This window comes from Uloborus diversus, chromosome 10 (assembly GCF_026930045.1).
Source record: "Uloborus diversus isolate 005 chromosome 10, Udiv.v.3.1, whole genome shotgun sequence".
Taxonomy (NCBI): domain Eukaryota; kingdom Metazoa; phylum Arthropoda; class Arachnida; order Araneae; family Uloboridae; genus Uloborus; species Uloborus diversus.
Genome location: NC_072740.1, coordinates 122,744,074 through 122,763,205, shown reverse-complemented (window position 1 = coordinate 122,763,205; position 19,132 = coordinate 122,744,074). Strand labels below are relative to the sequence as shown.

Below are 19,132 nucleotides of genomic sequence, written 5' to 3'. Positions count from 1 at the left end.
TTTTGTAAGGACTGTTATGACCAAACCCTCACCCTCTGAATTGTAACACCCTCTAATTCTGGCAGCGTTAGCGCATGGCGCAAAATTAAAAATCATATAAATCTGTTTTCAACTACGGAAGACGCTCACGTAAAATTGCATTAACGGTTTTTTTTTAGATAACGACCAAAATAAAAAAAAAAAAACAAGATTATGCTTAAATCTGAAATAGTTTTTTTTAACATGAAATTTCTTTATTTGTGCAAGACTTTGTAGACACCCTTTAGAATTGCGGATGACAAACCATGAGCTACAATCCGGTCAAACCAGGACTGTTGATAACACTGGAAATGTTTCATTTGTGTCCGCCGACCCCCCCCCCCGCTCCACCCCCCCCCCCCCCATCGTATTCATACACAAAAAAATAATATCATTTTTTTGTTTTTAGTTTTATCGTTCATGTGATTTTTCTTTCAATTTTATTTATTTTTTTATTTGGTTTTGTTTTTATTGCTTTATGTTGTTTGTTTTTAGAATCTTCGTCCTTTTTTGAGATTTCTAGCAAACAAAGGACTTCGGAAAAACCTTAACCAAGGATTACTCATTTCTAAGACTTTGGCGGTAGATGTATATTACATGTAGTAGACGCTCTTGAAACATAAGGTAATGTGTATTTCAATGGAACTATACATCAAGTGTAATGACAAAATTGATTGAGTATTGAATGCAACAGTTGACGACGCTATAACTAACTGTCTGGTGAACTGATTACAATTTTTCTAACTTGATTGTACAAATTCTTTATTTTCGTAAATTGTTTTATCTTATTTTGGTTATAAAGAAATACAATGATTTTTGAGAATATATATGTGTGATATTGAGGAATTACTTTTTATTTTTGTGCTAAATACTTCCACTTTTGTGTAGCTTATGATTAAAATAAAAATTAATTTCTTTTTGAAAAAATGTTTTTACTTCAAACTAATCTGCTGAGTATTAGGTTCCTTTACGAAGCATTCCAGAAACATGTTTCTGGTTTAATTTTTTGTTGCATTTTTACCTATTCAAACTCGAAATTTTAAATTGAGGAAAATGTTTAATGTTATTCACACTATGACTTGTTTGTCGTAATGATAAAATGTCCTTTATTTTTAAGTATTCCTATTAAAAACATTAATGGTTGTAATTACTGATATTTCCCAGTATTAAGAGAAAATAAGTTTGATACCCTCTTACATTAACTAAATGCTTAAGTTTTACACATAAAGCATACATTATATTTGCAAAAAATGGTTTAACTCTCAAAAAGGTGCATTTGTTACAATTTTAATTAGAACTTAAGCCAGTTGAGAGATATATAAAATAAAAGTTGATATATAAAGAAAAGAAGGCTCTTGTCGGAAGAAATTTTGGTTAATAATATTTTCTTTTAAAGATGACACATTTAGTGTGTCACTTATTTATTATTTACCTCTCAAACTATCAAACGGTCAAATTACGCACGGTTTTTGACTTTACATTTCGATCAAGACGGACGTCCAGATAATGTTTCTTTCTTAATTAAGCCAATCTCGTTCATACGCTTGAAGCTTTATGAAAATCAAAATGTTTATACGGGAAAGTAGGCTCTTGTAGTTCAGAATAAACATCTAGTTAAGAATATTATCTTTTAAAGATGACACGTTCAAATTACATCAGATGGTCAAACTACTCACTTTCTTCCGATTTTAGATTTGGATCAAGACGGACGTCCAGATGATGTTTTTTTTTCTTAATCAAGTGAATCTAGTTCATGCACTTGGAACTTTAAAGGATCCAGTTTAGATTCCTTTTAAAGCATTGAGAAATACATATAGCTGATGAATTAAAATCAGAATTTGTGTACGTGAAAGAAGGCACTTGTAGTTCGAAACAAACTTCTGGTTAATAATATTATGTTCAAAAAATAGAATTTAGTGTAAGTTATTTATTATATACTTGTCAAATTACATCAGACTGTCAAACCGCACTCTTTTTCCTTATATAAGAGTTTGATGAAGACGGACATCCAGATAAAGATTCTTTCTTAATCACAAGCGAATCAAAGCTCATATGCTTGAAGACTTAAATGATTCCAGTTTACAGGGGTTCTTCTAATGTTTGCGAGGTTGAGATATAAATAGCTGATTGAGGAAAATGGAAATTGGTATGCGTGAAAGTAGACTTTTGTAGTTTAGGACTGACTTCGTGTTAGTAATATGCTTAAAAAATGCCAGTTAGTGTCGTTTGTTCATTATTTACTTGTTAAATTGCATCAGACAATCAAGTCGCACCCTTTTTCCTGATTTTAGATTTTAATCAAGACGGACATCCAGATCAAGTTTCTGGGTGTCCGTCTGGAGTCTTTCTTAATTAGACGAATCAAAGTTCATATGCTTGAAGCTTTAAAGGATTCTTGTCTACAGGTTCCTTTAATGTTCCAATGACATATAAATAGCTGATTAATGAAAATCGAAATTGATATACGAGAAAGAAGGCTTTTGTAGTTTGGGGCTAACTTTTAGTTAATAATAATATTTACTCGTCAAACTGCATCGCAGACACTCAAGCCACACCTTTTTTCCTGATTTTAGATTTTGATCAAGACGGACGTCCAGATAATGTATCCTTCTTAATCAAACGAATCAAAGTCCATACGCTCGAAGCTTTAAAGGATCCGGGTTACAGGTTCCAGGGAAATTATGGAGTGGAAAAATTTCTCGAACTTTTTTCCGAAGAAGATTACGATGCCTTTTGCTTAGCCTATATGTTTACTTACAGAGATTTTGAAGGTGGAACTTTAGGATTAGCATGGACAGGAGACTTGAGAAATGCAGGAGGAGTCTGTGAAAAGAATGGGGTAAGTTAAACAATCTATTCAAAAGAAGATTTTTGTTCTTGCCTTTCAAATATCCCATCGTTTTGGAAAACAAATGCTCAGATGCTTTTGATGCAGTAGGGTAATTAACCTTATGATTAGAATCTTCATTATTTTCTGACTTTGATCGCGCAGTTCTTTCTGCAGAAGTGGTTCAGAAATGCATGACTTGATTGATTGGCAATATGAACTCAGTTGAAAGTTTCAAATATCTTGCATGATTTGGTCAACTTTCTACTTCTCTCACTGTCTCTTTCTCTCTCTGACTCTTCCTTTTCTCCTTATTTAGAATTGTAGCTCTTTTAGTTTTTGTTTTCTAATTAAACAAATATTAAAAACTTTGTAAGATGTAAATGATACTCGAATAAAGAAAATGTCTATACTGCAGTGCTAAGCACAAAAGTCGTATCTACAGCTGAGCTCAAACTGAGAAACAACGCTTTAAAGTTTTACGCCTCTATATATTTGATTCTACTTTCCCTTTTTGAGACTTTTTTTAAAAATATTTCCCGTTTACAAAAGACCATAAAACATTCATTGCAAATAGGTAAAATATGTTCAAGTAAGCCAAAAGAGAACTTCGGTTTCTCAGGCAGCACCCAATCAGCAAAGAATTTCTATAATATATGCAAAAAGCAGATAGATAACTAATTTTGATTTGGAAAGCAGCTCCCAACCATCAGCCTTTTTCTTTTGACTCAGTGTTAAAAATATCTAATTTCAGTGCAAAAAACTTCGTAAAGAAATTCTTATAAAAGTAAGATAGAAAGAAAGGAAAAAGAAGAAAGAACAGTATTTATTAGTGACAGCGTTTACTGTGTAAAAAAGATAAGTAGCAATTTAAAGAGCATATTAAGACATTACGCAAGACTTACTTGCTCTCGTGCCCCCGCCATTGCGAAATTTTAAGAAAAGTTCCAAATTTAAAGACTTGGCGAGAAATTGAAGATTCCCTGCATTTTCACCGTCTGCCTATGCAGGAGAACTCTGCAAAACATGTGAAAGATATGTATCTTCCGTTACTCACTGAAGCTCGTTAACTTTGGCGACTTCTCTCAAAATTTCGGCACACTTTCAGACCTCATATTTCGATAACGGGGACAGAACGACCAATAATTTATGCGCCTAGAAACATGTTTTACTATGCTGTTTCAATTGCTTCTTATCTGTATTTTTTTCTTCATATAATCGTATGTTTTCCTGTTTAGAGAATTATGGAAGAACTAAAGGTCCTATTCCAGAAACAAATCGGTAGCATTTCATTGCGGATTGACGTCTCCCTCAAGTCGTCTCCATATAGAAATTCTACAACAGGAGACTGTTTGAGGGAGGGGTTATGACGTCAATCCAAAGTGGAAGGCTTCCGTTTATGATTTTTTTTTTTTTTTTTTGAATCGTGCCCTAAATTCTGCCTCACATCTTAATACAGACTGAGAGCAAGAGAAGAAATCATAGCACATGCTATTTAGCCCTGTTCGACTTCTATAATGAGATTTTGAGTCAAAAAAACTTAGGCACTTTTTTTTTTTTTTTTTTGCTGCGCATTACTAGAAAAATAGCATGTTTTCTTCCTGCAAATGCATCATTAACACATGAAAGTTTTTGCGTCGATTTAAATTTGAAGATTCTGCCAATTCCTTTCTATTTAAAGAAAAACTGCTGTGTTTATTCCTGAATAGCTTCAATTAGATATTAAGTATAAATAACAAAAAAAAAAAAAAAAAAAGGATATTACTAGTTGTACAAATTTGCTGTGTAATACATTTCATTATGAAATAGATACTGGGTGGCCCAGCGGGTAATGTTTGAAACAAATGAAAAAATAAAAACAAACAAGAAACATGAGAAGAATTTAATGACTTATATTGAAAGGACATATTGGGCTATTAATGATATAGAGGTTCGAAGTGACCGCCATCTTTAACAAGGACAGCAGTCAGGCGGTTCTGCAGATCGGGTCTTATTGGCAGCGAAAAACCGTCTGTGACCACAGTAGCGGTGACTGTAGCCATAGCTTTTTTATCGTCTTCTACCGATCCAGTACGTTTGAACTTGGCATACAGTCTACAGGGAAAAGGATGGAAACACATTTTTCAGAACAAACATGGAAGCAAAAAGGAAAACATTTGTACCGTCAAACGCAAAAAATGACTCACCTTTCCATAGTTCTTTTATTTAGTCAATTCTTGTTGTGGAATTTCTCCTGCCATGCTCGTTGAACTGCCTTCACATTTTCATCACATCTGGCCATTTGTAGCACAATAAATACGCCAACTTCCGTCGAATATTTTTGTTCAATTTTACTAACGAGAATCACATACTAAAGCGCACCGCACACTGAAAGAACATCACATTTACACTTGCCCACTACACGGAGCATGCGCATCAAGTTTGGCTTCACTCACCTGCACCTAGCGCCATCTATTGGACTTTGTTTCAAACATTACCCGCTGGGCCACCCGGTAATTTGTATTAAGGACCATGTTTGTTTTAACCTTAACTCTTGTTTGACAGCATTACAGAGGTAGTCTGAAGAGCCTAAACACAGGCATCGTCACTCTTCTAAATTACGGAAAATATGTCCCTCCAGTTGTGTCACATGTCACGTTAGCTCACGAAATTGGCCACAATTTTGGTTCCCCGGTGAGTTTTTACTTTATATGTGTAAATACTATAAAGATGAACTAAAATTCTTGAGTAACTTCTGTTTCTCTCCTATAAGTAAGACCGATTGTCGAACTTCAAGAGAGACATATTCAGTAAATTACCGCCCATTAGCCAGGGCTAAAGTAGAAATACGTGAAATACACCGCCAGCTCAGTCATTTCCAGCCGAGGACTGCAGTTTCGTGCTTATTAGCCCTCATCAGCCCGGCATAGAAAAGTGATTGAGCTGGAGATGGAAAACCTCTTAAGGAAGCCAAGAGTGCGAAACAAACTAGTAGCTAATATAGAATTAGCAGACCAGACGAGTGACCGAAGCAATGGTTCGGTTCAACTCGAAGATTGAACGCGAGGCAAGGTATATTCAGTAAATTACCGCCCATTAATTAACCGCCCATTAATTAATTTAAAATTACCGCGCGGTCTGCTAATTCTATATTAGCTACCAGTTTGTTTCGCACTCTTGGCTTCCTTAAGAGGTGTTCCATCTCCAGCTCAATCTCTTTTCTATGCCGGGCTGATGAGTGCTAATAAGCACGAAACTGCAGTCCTCGGCTGGAAATGACTGAGCTGGCGGTGTATTTCACGTATTCAAGAGAGAAATTATTTGACATTGGGTGTTTCCCAGTAAAAACAGAAACACTAAATAACCTCAAACTTGAATCTGGCTGAACCCAGGTCAAAATGAGTGACCCTTAGAAGAGTCCCTCAATTTCTCAAGACCTTGCATCTGATTTGCACCATTTTTTATCTCAACGAGACATAAATTAATGTATAACATCTTACTTGTGTTTTGTGTGCAATCTCAAAGGCACAATATTCTTTACTATTACAGCATGACCCTGAAGATAATGCAGTTTGTACCCCTGGTGGAGACAATGGCAACTATATAATGTTTGCCCGAGCAACATCTGGTGATAAGAAAAACAACAATAAGTTTTCACCGTGCAGTTTGCGTAGTATAAATGCAGTCCTGAACACTAAAGCAAGAAGTGTGAAAGGCTGTTTTACAGGTAACCCTTTAATAAAACTTTATATCAATTATTGAATGGTCTTGAGAAATGCTTGGTTACGATTTATCACATTTCGTTTTCTGTTATGGCATAAAACAATTGCTGAAAATAAAAATCTAGTTTATAGTTTTTATTGAGTAAACTCAAACTGCGTATTGTTCTACTTAACAGTCAACAGGTTTTTTTCTATCCTTTTATTGTTTTATTTCTTTTTGTCTAATAATGCATTTCATCTCCCACTTTGGTTGGGAGAAATTTAAGGACAAATGAAACCCAAAAGTTCATTCACATTTTAAAAAATTCTTAATGAATGCTGGATGCAAAATTTATTGTCAGTTTGGCGCGTTCCAAGTTAGTATAATTCATCCAAAAATAGCTTTAAAATGTAAAAAAATCCACCAAAAAAAAAAAATTAGGTCGTCAAGAAAAAATCCATTTTATTTACCTTGTAGTGAGAGCAATTGTGATCAATCATTTAAGCATGCGTCAATCTTTCTTAGAATGGACAAAGTAATAAATTTTACAACAAACGATAATAAACAAAACCAAGGGCTGCTACTGAAGAAATTACAGCTGAAATATGAACATAAATTAACTTTTTACAGTCAATTCTGCAGACAATAAATATTTGTTGATTCCTATGAAGTCTATAAAATAAAAAATCATCTTTATTATGATATTTAAAACAAATAAAAAATATGAAAAGATGAACTGAAATTTGTCAAAATTACAACTTTTAGAGACATAGAGTGAACACCTGTCCGCAATTCTCGATTGGGACAACTTTTAATTTGTCAGAAACGAATTTAAGTTCTTTTTTTCTTTTCTTTTTATCAGAACTGCAAGATTCAATTTGTGGAAACGGTGTCGTGGAGAAAAGTGAACAATGTGACTGTGGCTGGGAAGAAGACTGCGAGGAGAGTTGCTGTTTTCCCATGCGCACAAACCCGCCGAGGGACGAACCACCTTGCAAACTGAGACCGAATGTTATTTGCAGGTGAGAAATAAATCTGACTGACGAGCCCGGAGATTACGACAAATTATTTTTGGATGAAATGTTTTCTTTGCTGCGAAATCATTTTTATACTATGACTCTCAGAAGTTGACTTCCGATCGGCTAAAGCTTAAACGGAACGATAACGGAGCAACTGCAAAGTAATTACGTAAGGATACAAAAACATCTTCCGTCCCTGACATTGACTAGATCCTTACAAAAAATTGACTATGAAGTTAAATTTATGGGAGTACCCATAGGAAATTTTTGATTCTGTTGAGAGATATTTGGGTAAGTGCGGTTGCCCGCTGAGCTTTATTACCCTACTTTCCCAAAAATAGTTCTCGCGTTTATTCCGATTTGGTTCAGCAACTTTTCAGGCAGAGCTTTCAGTGCATAAAGCATCAAATATGATACGTCAAAATAAATGCGAGTAAAAAAAAGGATTTTTGATTATTTGAGGCAATTTTTGAACGGCTGAAGTAGTTCGCGTATAAACAGTGATGAACTACAAAATAACTGAATGCTATTCTTTCACAGAGAAAAAAACAAAGGAGGAAAAACAAACTCGAGGGAGCACTACATATAATTTCAAGTTCTTCCGAAAACACTGCTAACGATGCTGCTTTTCTTTTTTTTAACCTGCTTTGATCTTCAACTGCTATTTTCATTTGAAAGTTTCGTGACAAAATAAAAGGGGGGGGGAGAGAAAACTTAAGTAGTGCGTATCTCGAGAAAATAACAACTCCATGTGTGAAAATATTTTCGCTAAGTCTATTGTTGTTTACTCATTCTAACGTCCCTTGGTTAAACGTAAACAGAAAATATTTATTCTTCCTGCTCCTGTCTTTCACAAAATTCAAACTAGCTATGTTTGGTTTTATTGAAATCTAAAATAACCAAGTTTTTTAAATACATCATCCACCTTAATAATACTGTTTTGCATCACTGAGTTTCTTTACCACTAAGTGCCATGCTAGTTAACGCTTCAGTTGGGAAAAAAAAGTTGAATCCTAATGTGGATCTATATTTTGAAAGTATTGGGGAAGTTGCTTCTGGAAATAATAGTTTTTGAAAAAGAACTTCATTATGTCCGCATTATTTAAGAAGTGTTATACAAAGGTTTTAGGAAAAAAAGGGTTTCGTTCTCTGTTGTTATTTCGCTGGAAGATGTTTATTCGAAAATAATGACAGGTGACAGAGAATCCTGTTTTGAAAAACGATGTATATTCTGCCTTTTACAATTAAAAAAAAAACATGTTGTTGAGTTGAAAAATGGCTAAATGTAAAAGGAAGAAAAAACACTTTTCACTGTAAAAAACCAGAGCTACGTAATCGAAGTCGGAGTCGGGGAGTCGGATTTATTTTGAGGAAAGGAGGCGAAGTCAGGAATTGAAGTTTAAAATTTTCAATGGTCTGAGCCGGAGTCGGTCATTTTTCCCTCAAAGTCCGCAACTCTGCCAGTGATTTCAGAGTTGAAAGCTCCGAAATTCCCAAAGTTGGAGCTGGAGTCCAACAATTCCTCCGACACCGCAGCCTTGTGTAAAACTTTTAAATCTTCAGTCTATCTATTGAATACGATTTTTTTTTTTTTTAATTTCGAACTACAATACGTTTACCAGTATAACTGTATCAGGGTCCTGGTGTACTGATCGGCGAGGCGTTGGACCGGATTCGATCCTAACCTGTCGAAAATCCACCGCCTTCATTAATGGTGTCTGGGGGGACGTTAAATATGCTCGTGGTCACCAAGTTCTCCAAGTGATGCGATACCTCTGGGGGTGCTGGACCAGGAATTGCTCTGCTTCTGATCTGGCTCAAAAAATCAGAGCTGTCTGTTCATCCAACTGGTTAAACCACAAAATAGTGGTAGGTACGGGGAACCCTAGAGTGTGAAGTATAGTTGCATCAAAAAAAAAAAAAGTTGTTTGTAAGTGCTTTCTAATTAATATTCCAGAAAATATAGAATAACGAAAATGAACGAAAGAGTTGACTGCAAAGGATGAAAGTTGTCAGCCATATGAGTAAAACTGCAACAGACCCATTCGAACGTTTTCGTGGAGGGAGTTTACTCTAATAAAACGATAGATTTTGTTTATTTATTTATTTATTTTGGCTATTTTTTCATAAAAATAAAAAGAATGGTGTTTATCGGGTCTATCTATCTGTATATACAGGCTTCAAATGCTTCAAAACATCAACGACAACCCCCTGCTCCCTTCTGTGCGAGTATTGAATTAATGGCAGTTGAAGTTGCGCCATCTACACGCTATTTTAAACACAGTATATGGTATAGAGAGCTGAGGAGAAAAGTATACTTTGAACATATGTAATGTGTTTATGATGCTTAAAAATTTCCAAGCCGTAATAGCTGATGATTTAAAATTAATTTTAGGAAAACGCCGTTAGTTGTGCATGCACGTTAATTTGAACGTACTTAGTTTCAGTATTCATAAGAAATGAGCGGATTAAATAAGAAGGACTTCGTTTTGACTTATGTTATATTAATGAAGTTTTTGAAGAGTAAACAATAATTTTAACTGTTTTCATATGACCAGTTACAGTTGACTCTCAATTTTGCGAAATTCGATGTACCACGACAAGTTCTTAAAATCGAATACTGTTATTTCAATAAATCGAACTGGTAAAGCTCTACTACGGAGAGATGGCAAGTGAACTGGAATCGAAAGCAGACCGCTTAATTTTGTAACGGGTAGAATCAGTGAGAACGCTCAAGCAGTGTAGTCTCGCTTTCTTGCATTTCCTACCTATTTAAAAATGAAATGGTCCGTTTCCGCTTCGAGTTCACGCGCAATCTCTCCGTGGTCAAGTTTTAAGCTGTTCGTAAAATCGTGAGTATTTGTAAGTTTGAGATTCATAAAATCGAGCGTCAATTGCTCAAACAAATAACAAAACAAGCTGGTGCTTTGAATAAAACAATTTCGGTATTAATTTACATAATTTGCTGTATTTCTTTTAAGCCCGAGTCAAGGACCCTGTTGCTCCCAAGATTGCAGCTTAAAAGTTGGCGAGGAATGCCGTGCTGACAATGGATGCAGAAGTCCAAGCTACTGTGAATATCCTTGTATATGTGTGCATAGAATTTAATTACATTGTTTGTGACAAACGTATTAATAATTTTTCTATAAGGGTTATGAAAGCTTATTTTGGTTTATTATTCCTTCCGTACAACCAATCCTAAGGACATTATCTTTCACTTGACGATGATCGACCCACGTCATTAACTACTTTTTGCCATCTAGCGTACGAAGTTTCAATCCCAGATCGATAAAAACTAATCAGTTTTTGGGGAAAATATCGGAAAATACCGTTTTAGACAATAGCCAAATTTTAAAGTTTTTTGACACATAATGATCGGAATAAAGAGAAATTAGATGGTGCAAAGTCAGATGAGTAAGGCAACCGGTGCTTTTTTTTTTTTTTTTTTTTTGCACGATAGTTCGTCTCGAGCAGTATTATCTTGCGTAACATCAGAATCACGCATTTTCTGTTCACAATCATTATAATATACTCGTTCGACTTTGCACCATCTGATTTCCCTTTATTCCGATTGCTGCAACACATTCGATGTGTTCTTCAGTGAGCCAAATTTCCAAAAACTTGAAATGGCTTAGATATCCAAAATGCCATCTCCAAATATTTTCGCCCAAAAACTATGGTTTTTGTCAATCCGGGAGAAATTTTGCACACTAACCGGCAAATGTTGGTAATTCAGAGAGTAATTAAATCATTAATTAAAAAGTAAAACTTGTTATAAATTTATTTTCTTTCAAATAACGATATTATTTTCTGGTTCCCGTAGTACTTAATTGATGTAGTGCCAACAAAAATGCCTAAGTAACATCCGGAGTAGCGATAGAATACAAACTGAATGCCTATCTAAACTATTCCACTGCTAAAACTACTAAAACTTTTCCACTTCCTTTAATCGGGATGCAAGGGTTATAACTCCCTCTATGAAGGGTTAAAATTATACGATACGTACATATAATACACATATACATATACACGTAGCACACATATACATAAGTACGTATATGTGTATCTGAAAGCGGTATAGGAGGTGTATGTTATATATGTGAAAAACTCGTTCACTAAAATTTTCTCGCTACTGCACTGCTTCCACCAATCAAAAGGAATTTACACCGCCTGAGTTTTCCATTACTCAAGTTACCCACGTTGTTTCCTCAGTGCTAATTCTTAACGCTTACTAATAGTTTCATTAAGCATGAAGTTTTAAGATTAAAACAGAGATACCCTGCCCACTTCGTTTGTCAAGTAATCCGAAAATACCAGATCACATGACAAAGATCTTTTAGTTTCGAACAACTAGTTAGGCATAAAAGAAATATAGAAGCGCTTGCCGCTTACTCCACATCATCTAATTGCAAAGATTGCGTCATCAACTCCACCCACTTGCAATGTTTAGGTCTTAAAGACCTAGTCTCTAAATAGGGATATTGTTGTTCTTCTTCCTTCCATGTTGTTGGGTTTTTTTTTCTTTTTTTTTATTCTACTGTTTATACTTTAATTTTATTGCACGCCATGCCTAACAGGAATATAATTTATAATATAAATACTTTTTAAATAAATATTGCCTTAACTAAACTCACTGGTATAGGGCCGCAATGCCCGCCTTCCACCAACAAGCCAAACAAAACAGTCTGCAATGAAGAGTTTGTCTGTTACATGGGAGTAAGTACAATAATGCAGAAATTTTTTACCTTTTCGCCTCTTCAGTCTTTTTATTCTATGTTTACGCGAAGATCTAAACCTTAAATTAAAATATGATTATTTTTACTGTAGGAATGCACTGGATCAATTTGCGTAGCGTATGGGTTAGAATCTTGTCAGTGCCGTCGTACTCTTCATGATCCTGCTACTAAAGCATGTGAGCTTTGCTGCAAGCTGCCGGGCGATGATTACAGCTGCAAGTAAGAAACCTTTCATAAAATTATTAGTGGCTGGGAGTGTTATATGCTTTTTTTTTTTTCAACTTCTTAAGAAGCCAAAAAAAAAAAAAAAAAAAGCATAAGTTGCAAAACTTTGCAAGTTTTAATGCATAATTTCAGATATTCAAGCAAAAAAATATAATTTTTACCTAGTACAGTTCATTTTCAAAATAAAGAAATAAAGCCTTCTACACACGAGATGGTTTGTGAAATCAACTTTTCTAAAAGTTGCCTATCAACTAGTGGACTGGGAGTTTTCATTCTTCACACTAGGCAACTAAGTTGAATCAACTTATCTTATACTAAGCCGGATTTATTCGACTAGTTGCTCCGCCAACGCTGTTAAACCTTAACCGAGTTGACTCTCAACTTGTTTTTTTGTGTGTAGAGCGAAGGCTTGGCACTGTCTCGATGAGTGTAATTGACTAAAAAGTTGATTATACTCAAGGTTTTTTCACAACTGACTTTTTCGCTTTATTTTTCATCGACACATCTATTTCTATTTTTTAGTAGCGATGTAGACTGATACCTAGTTCCCATACAGATGAAAAACATGCGACTTTCTACAAAGAATTTTGAAAATGGCTTATCTCATCGAGATAAGACCTTAAAGACTCCTGAAGACTTCCTGAAGACATTCCGCATGGGCGACATATGCAGCATCTGAAATGGGCGTCGATGAAAATTTTTACTGAAAACATTATGGGGGGATATTTTTGTACTTTTGTATGGTAATGTAATCACAATGCATAACAATACAGTGAAATGTAAACTTGTCCTTTTGTTATTTTAAAAATGTGCGTTGTAAAATAATGCCGTTTTGCCACTAACATCGCTCATATCCTTGGATAAATATCAAAAATTGCTCAGCTTGTAGCAATTATTTCCTCATTCAAATTTCCCTTCGAAGATACTATTTTGTCTTGTTATAACACACGCACTGTTCGGTAATGTTACAGCAAAGAAAAAGCTACTTCAATCAGTCAAATAGTTTAACAGAAAATCATTTTTGTTTGTGGGGGGGGAGAGGGGGTTCCAGCAAAATTTTGGGTTTTTGACTTTTGCCCTTTTTGAAATTTGCAGTTGAATTAATCTTGCTGGACATCTCTTTCAGATTATTATTTTTTTTTTTTTAATGCCTCAAAACATCTTCTGTGATGCTAGTTGTCAGATTGTAGTTAAATATTTGAATGTTGATTATCTTGGTTTCAGTATTTTTTTCACACTAAAAATTATTAACATAAGAATACCTTTTTAAGGTCATCGTTTGAGTGGAATTTTGCACCGTATGATGTTCCTGATCTCTTTGCCAAACCTGGAACGCCTTGTGACAATTACAATGGCTACTGTGATGTTTTCCAAAAGTGCAGAGAAGTGAGTTATTTAAATTTTAAACTTTTCCAAAAAAAATTTTTATTGCTAATGGACGAGCCCTTCAGATTTTTAATGAATAACTTACTGATATTTGCTTTAACGCAGCAGTCGGCAAGTGGCTGACCGCAGAAGGTCAAAAACTGGACTGCCAAAAATGTTTTGAAAGTAAAATTTACACAAATAAATTACAAAAAATGTTTTTATGCAAGAAATGGTATGTTTACGCGCTATTTTTATCACCTTTTCGAGAGTTTTAAAAGTAATTGAGTTGAGGATTACGAAAGTTTTCTCTAAAATGAGACTTTTGTTGCAATGGATTGTGCTAAAACGGGATTTGACTGTACAACAAATACTGTGTCATGTGCATTTGATGTTTTTGTAATGTTTTCTTTCAGGAATATGTGCTTGGTTAATCTTACGATGATTCTATAATAGTTCAGAGCGCTGAGCTCCTATTTTTTATTCATACAATAAGAATTTAATGTCTTATGTATATTATAATTCAAATGTCTGAAGCATTAATCAGTTTTTGATCGATGAAAAATTAGAACCTAAAATAATTGTTTGCATATCAGTATTTCTGTTTAAATATTAGGGGGATCAGAAAAAAGTATTGATTTTTAAAAAAATATTATGACAGCTCCTTGTTTTCAATCAATGATGCAATTTCCCTCGTTATTAACAACCGTTTCGCTTCTAGTGTACAAATTCACTGTCCCAGATGGATAAAAATGAATTGATTTTGGAGTAACATATCTGGAGAGAGAATTTGTCAAACCAACCATTATTTATCACATAGCGATTAGAATAAAGAGAAATCAGATGGTGAAATGTCGGGTGAACATGATGGGTGAAACAATAGACCACAATATATTACTTTTTTTTTAGCGTTTGTCTTGAGCAATGTGGCCATGTACAATCAAGCTTCAGAAACACCCTTTTTCCGTTGATAATCGGTGAAGTATGCTCTCCCGACATTGCATCATCTGATTTCCTTTTATTCCAACTGCTGAACCCCTTTTTTTTAAGAGACAAAATTGAAAATTTGGTTTATATTCAAAATACCCAGAAGATATATCATTGTCTTTAACATAAAAGTTGGATAAGTCATTGAAGGAAAGCGAGGGAAACATTTAGTTCATTAAAAATATACTATTAAGCCCGTTTGAAGGAAATTAATGCTTGACTACTATAGAGAATATCGTCGCCTCAGAGCAACAGTAAGATATCTAATTCCAGAAATAACACTAAAATATCTTACTGTTGTTCTGAGGCGACGATATTCTCTATAGTAGTAGCCTCAGAGCAACAGTAAGATATCTAATTCCAGAAATAACACTAAGATATCTTACTGTTGCTCTAAGGCGACGATATAGTCCCTTTTCTAAAGCATAATTTACAAGCCGAAGTTTATGTTCGTTAGAGGAATTGTATTAATTAATTGTAGAATTTTCAGGCTGATCCATCAGGCCCCTTGGCTACACTTCGCAAACTTCTTTTATCTAATGAAAGCATGGCATCGGTGAAAAAGTGGATATTTCTGCATTGGTGGGTAGCAGTTTTATTGGGACTTGGTATAGCTATGTGTATGGTAAGATCCTTTTTCCTTTACATTATGATTGATTGTATTAAATGTAGCCTTTTATATGCCTGTACTGCTAAAAATGAAAATCAATGGTTCCTCAAGAAACTGGTTAAATGTAGCAAAAATTTAGCTTCAACTATAATTTTAGTGTTAAGTTTCACTAATTTAAGGATGCTTTGACTTTTACGATTGCCTTTATAATTAGTGAAATGTTTGACACTTCATAATGTAAAGTTAAAGTTTTTCTCAGTAAAACTTAGTTCCAGAAAAATAGTTTATGGCCAGATTTGAACTCGGGAGTTCAGATTTCTAGCCGCGCATGCTAATCATTAAGCTAATTTTGCTACGGTAACAATGTTTAATTTGATACCGTAGTCGTGATGAATGTTGCTTATTTGTTACGGAAAGGAAAACTTAAAAATTGATATTTCTTTCCCTAAAATGCAACATGTTTGCCATTATTTGTACTCTGAGTTGAACCGAAATTTTGGTGAATGTAGGATTTAGCAATCGCATTCGTTTCATTCGGAATTAAAAAAAATGGTACATCTTCTTGAAAATCTATTAGTTAAACAGAATTTTGGTGAAACGTTAAGCATTTATTTTTAACAGTATACAAATTCTTATAAAAATCATTTGAGATATTGTAACACTTTAGCACCTATTAAAATACAGTCAACTCCCGATAATTCATGGAATCGGATAGCAATAGTGCTGCGGATAATAAAAATCGCGGATAAACCTCATGAAGGCAAAAATGAGGGATTGATAAGGTGAAAATTGTTCTTCCTCAAAAACTTGGTTGTATCGATGAATCTTCCTACAAACAGTTGTAATATAGACATGCACAATGCATTACAAATGTTTTTTATTTCTCCACAACAGAATTTAACATCAGTGAAGAACAAGTGTATGCACGATGAGGAAAGTGCAATAAATAAATAAATAAGCAAAAATTCAAGTAAATAAATAAAACAAAAACAACCAAGTTTAAATTTACAATTTTTCGGCAAAAAAAAAAAAAAAAAAAAAAAGAAAAGCCATTTGTATTTGCGAAAATACAGGTTCCTGATTTTTGATTGACTCGCGGATAATCCGGTGAGTGACATTTTCTTTTAGGATTAGCTTTGCGGTATTAGCTTTGTGGTTATCTTTATCCAACTGAATTCTTTCTTCCAGTTTTATCGTACTTGTGAGAGAGCTCTTGCTCTATGTTTACATTCCTATTCGTTCTTCATTGCTTTATAACTTTCTCATTTGTGTTTGATTAATCCTCTAGTTTTTTCTTTTAAGCTGTTTGCTTCTCTGAATCTTGGCTTTTGTTGGATGTCTTTTCATCCATAAGCTCATTTATTTTGCATTGAAAAAGGCGTTTCTTGTAACGCCGTAATACGTGTCTGCAGTGATCTGTAATTTGAGCTTTTTGACGTTGTTATTTCTTACTGAAAAGCTAAATGTTTTCATTTTTACCCTAAGAAATTCGAAATGGTGAATAGACTTGATCTCAAATTCAGTTTAGAAATTTTGTCTTCATATTTATATCAGTAAAACGAACCTTTGTTCCCCCCATAATCATGTATTTGCATTACTTAAAAATTAGGCTATTTATTTGACTCAAACCCTAAATTACCATTAAGGAGTTTAATAAATTTGGTAGAAATTATTTTGTAAGCTCTATTAAAAATTTTAAAACCATCCAAAAAGTATTTTAATTTTTTTTTTTTTTTTTGGTAAAACAACTGCTTTAAAAAAATCAAAAGCTATAGCAGTACTTTTTCTTAAAACTTGTTTCATGTTTTCAAGCATTTTAAAATATGAAAAAGTGATCTATAGTTGGAAATGATCGAACGTGTAAAATTCTGTTATCTATGCGAAGCCTGATTTGTACAGTTCAAGGTTCACATATCTCGAAGCACTACTACCTGTTTCTTTTTTACACTTAAACCCTTTGAAGCCTACTATGACTTTGAATGAAATCTTTTAAAGTTAAATAGATTTGTAATCTAATTTGTTTCAAATATATTGTATTATTTCCTTCTTTTTTTCTGCTTTTATCGCCAGAAGTTTATTAATATTGACAACAGGATATGATGAAATAAATGCTGTTGACGTGTCCATGGTAAATAAACTTAATGGAAATATTGGGCGCTATTGCCTCGAGAGGTTGTACTTCATTTATTTTGCACAGAAGTCAACACAAGAAAGATTTACAACACAAAGAGAGGAAATAACACCCACGGCATCTGGTATACGAAGCGACGCTTCTACCACGGGAGGCCCCAATGAAACTGATGATTTTCACATTAAATTAAATAATTTTTTAACTGCTCTGCACGTGTATTTGACACATTGAAAACTGACGCATAAAACGCATTGAAACACGCCTCAAAATTTTAGTCAAGCCTATTTTTACGCTTTGTATTTTTAATAAAAATTGAACATTATGAAAAATGGCTAAAAAAAAATTATCCATGTGAATGTATTATTTTTTGTAATTAAGTGCAAAATATCAAACATCCTAAATGTTAAAAACTAACTCTGCGCAGATTTTCTTTCCCTTCCTTTTTCTATTTCATCCGTAGAAAGTTAGTGTTTATTTATTTATTTATTTATTGTGGAATTAATCACTGTTGTAATCTATTGTTTTCGCATATCTCCCCCTTCAAAATGAATTTTATTCCTCTAAAAATGTAATGGAGTTTTTCCATGGCTTGAAAAAAAAAATCGTAGCTATATGTCTACTTTTAGTAGTACTATTAAATTAAAATCATAACTCATTTGTGCAGTCGTAATCACTGAAAGAAGGGTGTTACAACTGAAAATAAGCTGTTACTTTACAAAATATAATACGATATATAAAAATTTGAGCTCTCTTTTTAGACTTTCAACTTTGAATTTTCTTTAAACGCTGACTCTTTTTTGATAATATGTATCTTCTCAATGCCTTTCATGGAAAATTTTCAATTTCATGTTTTATGTATTTTCAGAGTATAACACTTCGACTGTTTGGAAAACAAAATGAAGCTATTAAATCGGTGACTGAAAACAGCCAAATGAACAAATCGATCAATCTTTTGCATCCCTGTAGAACCCAAACGTTCTTCAAATCTGGAACACAAGCATTGATGACCAATTCAAGTATTGCCTTGACTCAAGCATCTAATAATCAGAAGTCTGTAAACAATTTTGATAGGACAAGTTTTTCATCTTTCTCCAATAAACATAAATCATTGCTAATGTCACGGAATGGATGGGTATGACAATAAGTAAAAGCTAAGAGTAACTGCAATTTCTTCCTGAATAACATTTTGCTTGCTTGTATAGCGTTTGCTGGTAATTTATGTTCGTGTGGATTAATGTCCATAAATTATTTAAATAATAATAATATAATAACGTCAACTTGAAACCTGTTTCTGCAATAGGGTGAAGAAAGATATACAATGGTGGCCTAAGTTGTGAACACTTTTGGAAAATTTTTAACTTTGTATGGTTTTAAACAATTACAATTTATAAAGTTCATCTTCTTATACATCATTGTAAAGATACTTTAATGCTGGATTCAATGCAAAAAAAAAAAAAAATCAAATATTTACAATTGAAAAGTTTAATCGGCAGTAATAAAGGCAGGGAGAAGCAAAGGCATGTAGATGCACTT

The 19,132-nt window shown here is 33.8% G+C and overlaps 1 protein-coding gene across 1 annotated transcript in view; it reads left to right on the top strand.

Moving 5' to 3' along the window:
• The window catches only part of LOC129231158 (disintegrin and metalloproteinase domain-containing protein 10-like), a 34,230-nt gene extending 15,493 nt beyond the window's left edge, over window positions 1–18,737 (top strand). The window contains exons 5-14 of the mRNA XM_054865406.1: window positions 2,592–2,857; window positions 5,390–5,518; window positions 6,374–6,551; window positions 7,389–7,548; window positions 10,527–10,622; window positions 12,180–12,261; window positions 12,373–12,500; window positions 13,778–13,892; window positions 15,340–15,483; window positions 18,465–18,737. Coding sequence (XP_054721381.1) covers window positions 2,592–2,857; window positions 5,390–5,518; window positions 6,374–6,551; window positions 7,389–7,548; window positions 10,527–10,622; window positions 12,180–12,261; window positions 12,373–12,500; window positions 13,778–13,892; window positions 15,340–15,483; window positions 18,465–18,737 — 1,571 coding nt within the window. The remainder of the gene's footprint in view (window positions 1–2,591; window positions 2,858–5,389; window positions 5,519–6,373; window positions 6,552–7,388; window positions 7,549–10,526; window positions 10,623–12,179; window positions 12,262–12,372; window positions 12,501–13,777; window positions 13,893–15,339; window positions 15,484–18,464) is intronic.
• Window positions 18,738–19,132: the final 395 nt, after the last annotated feature.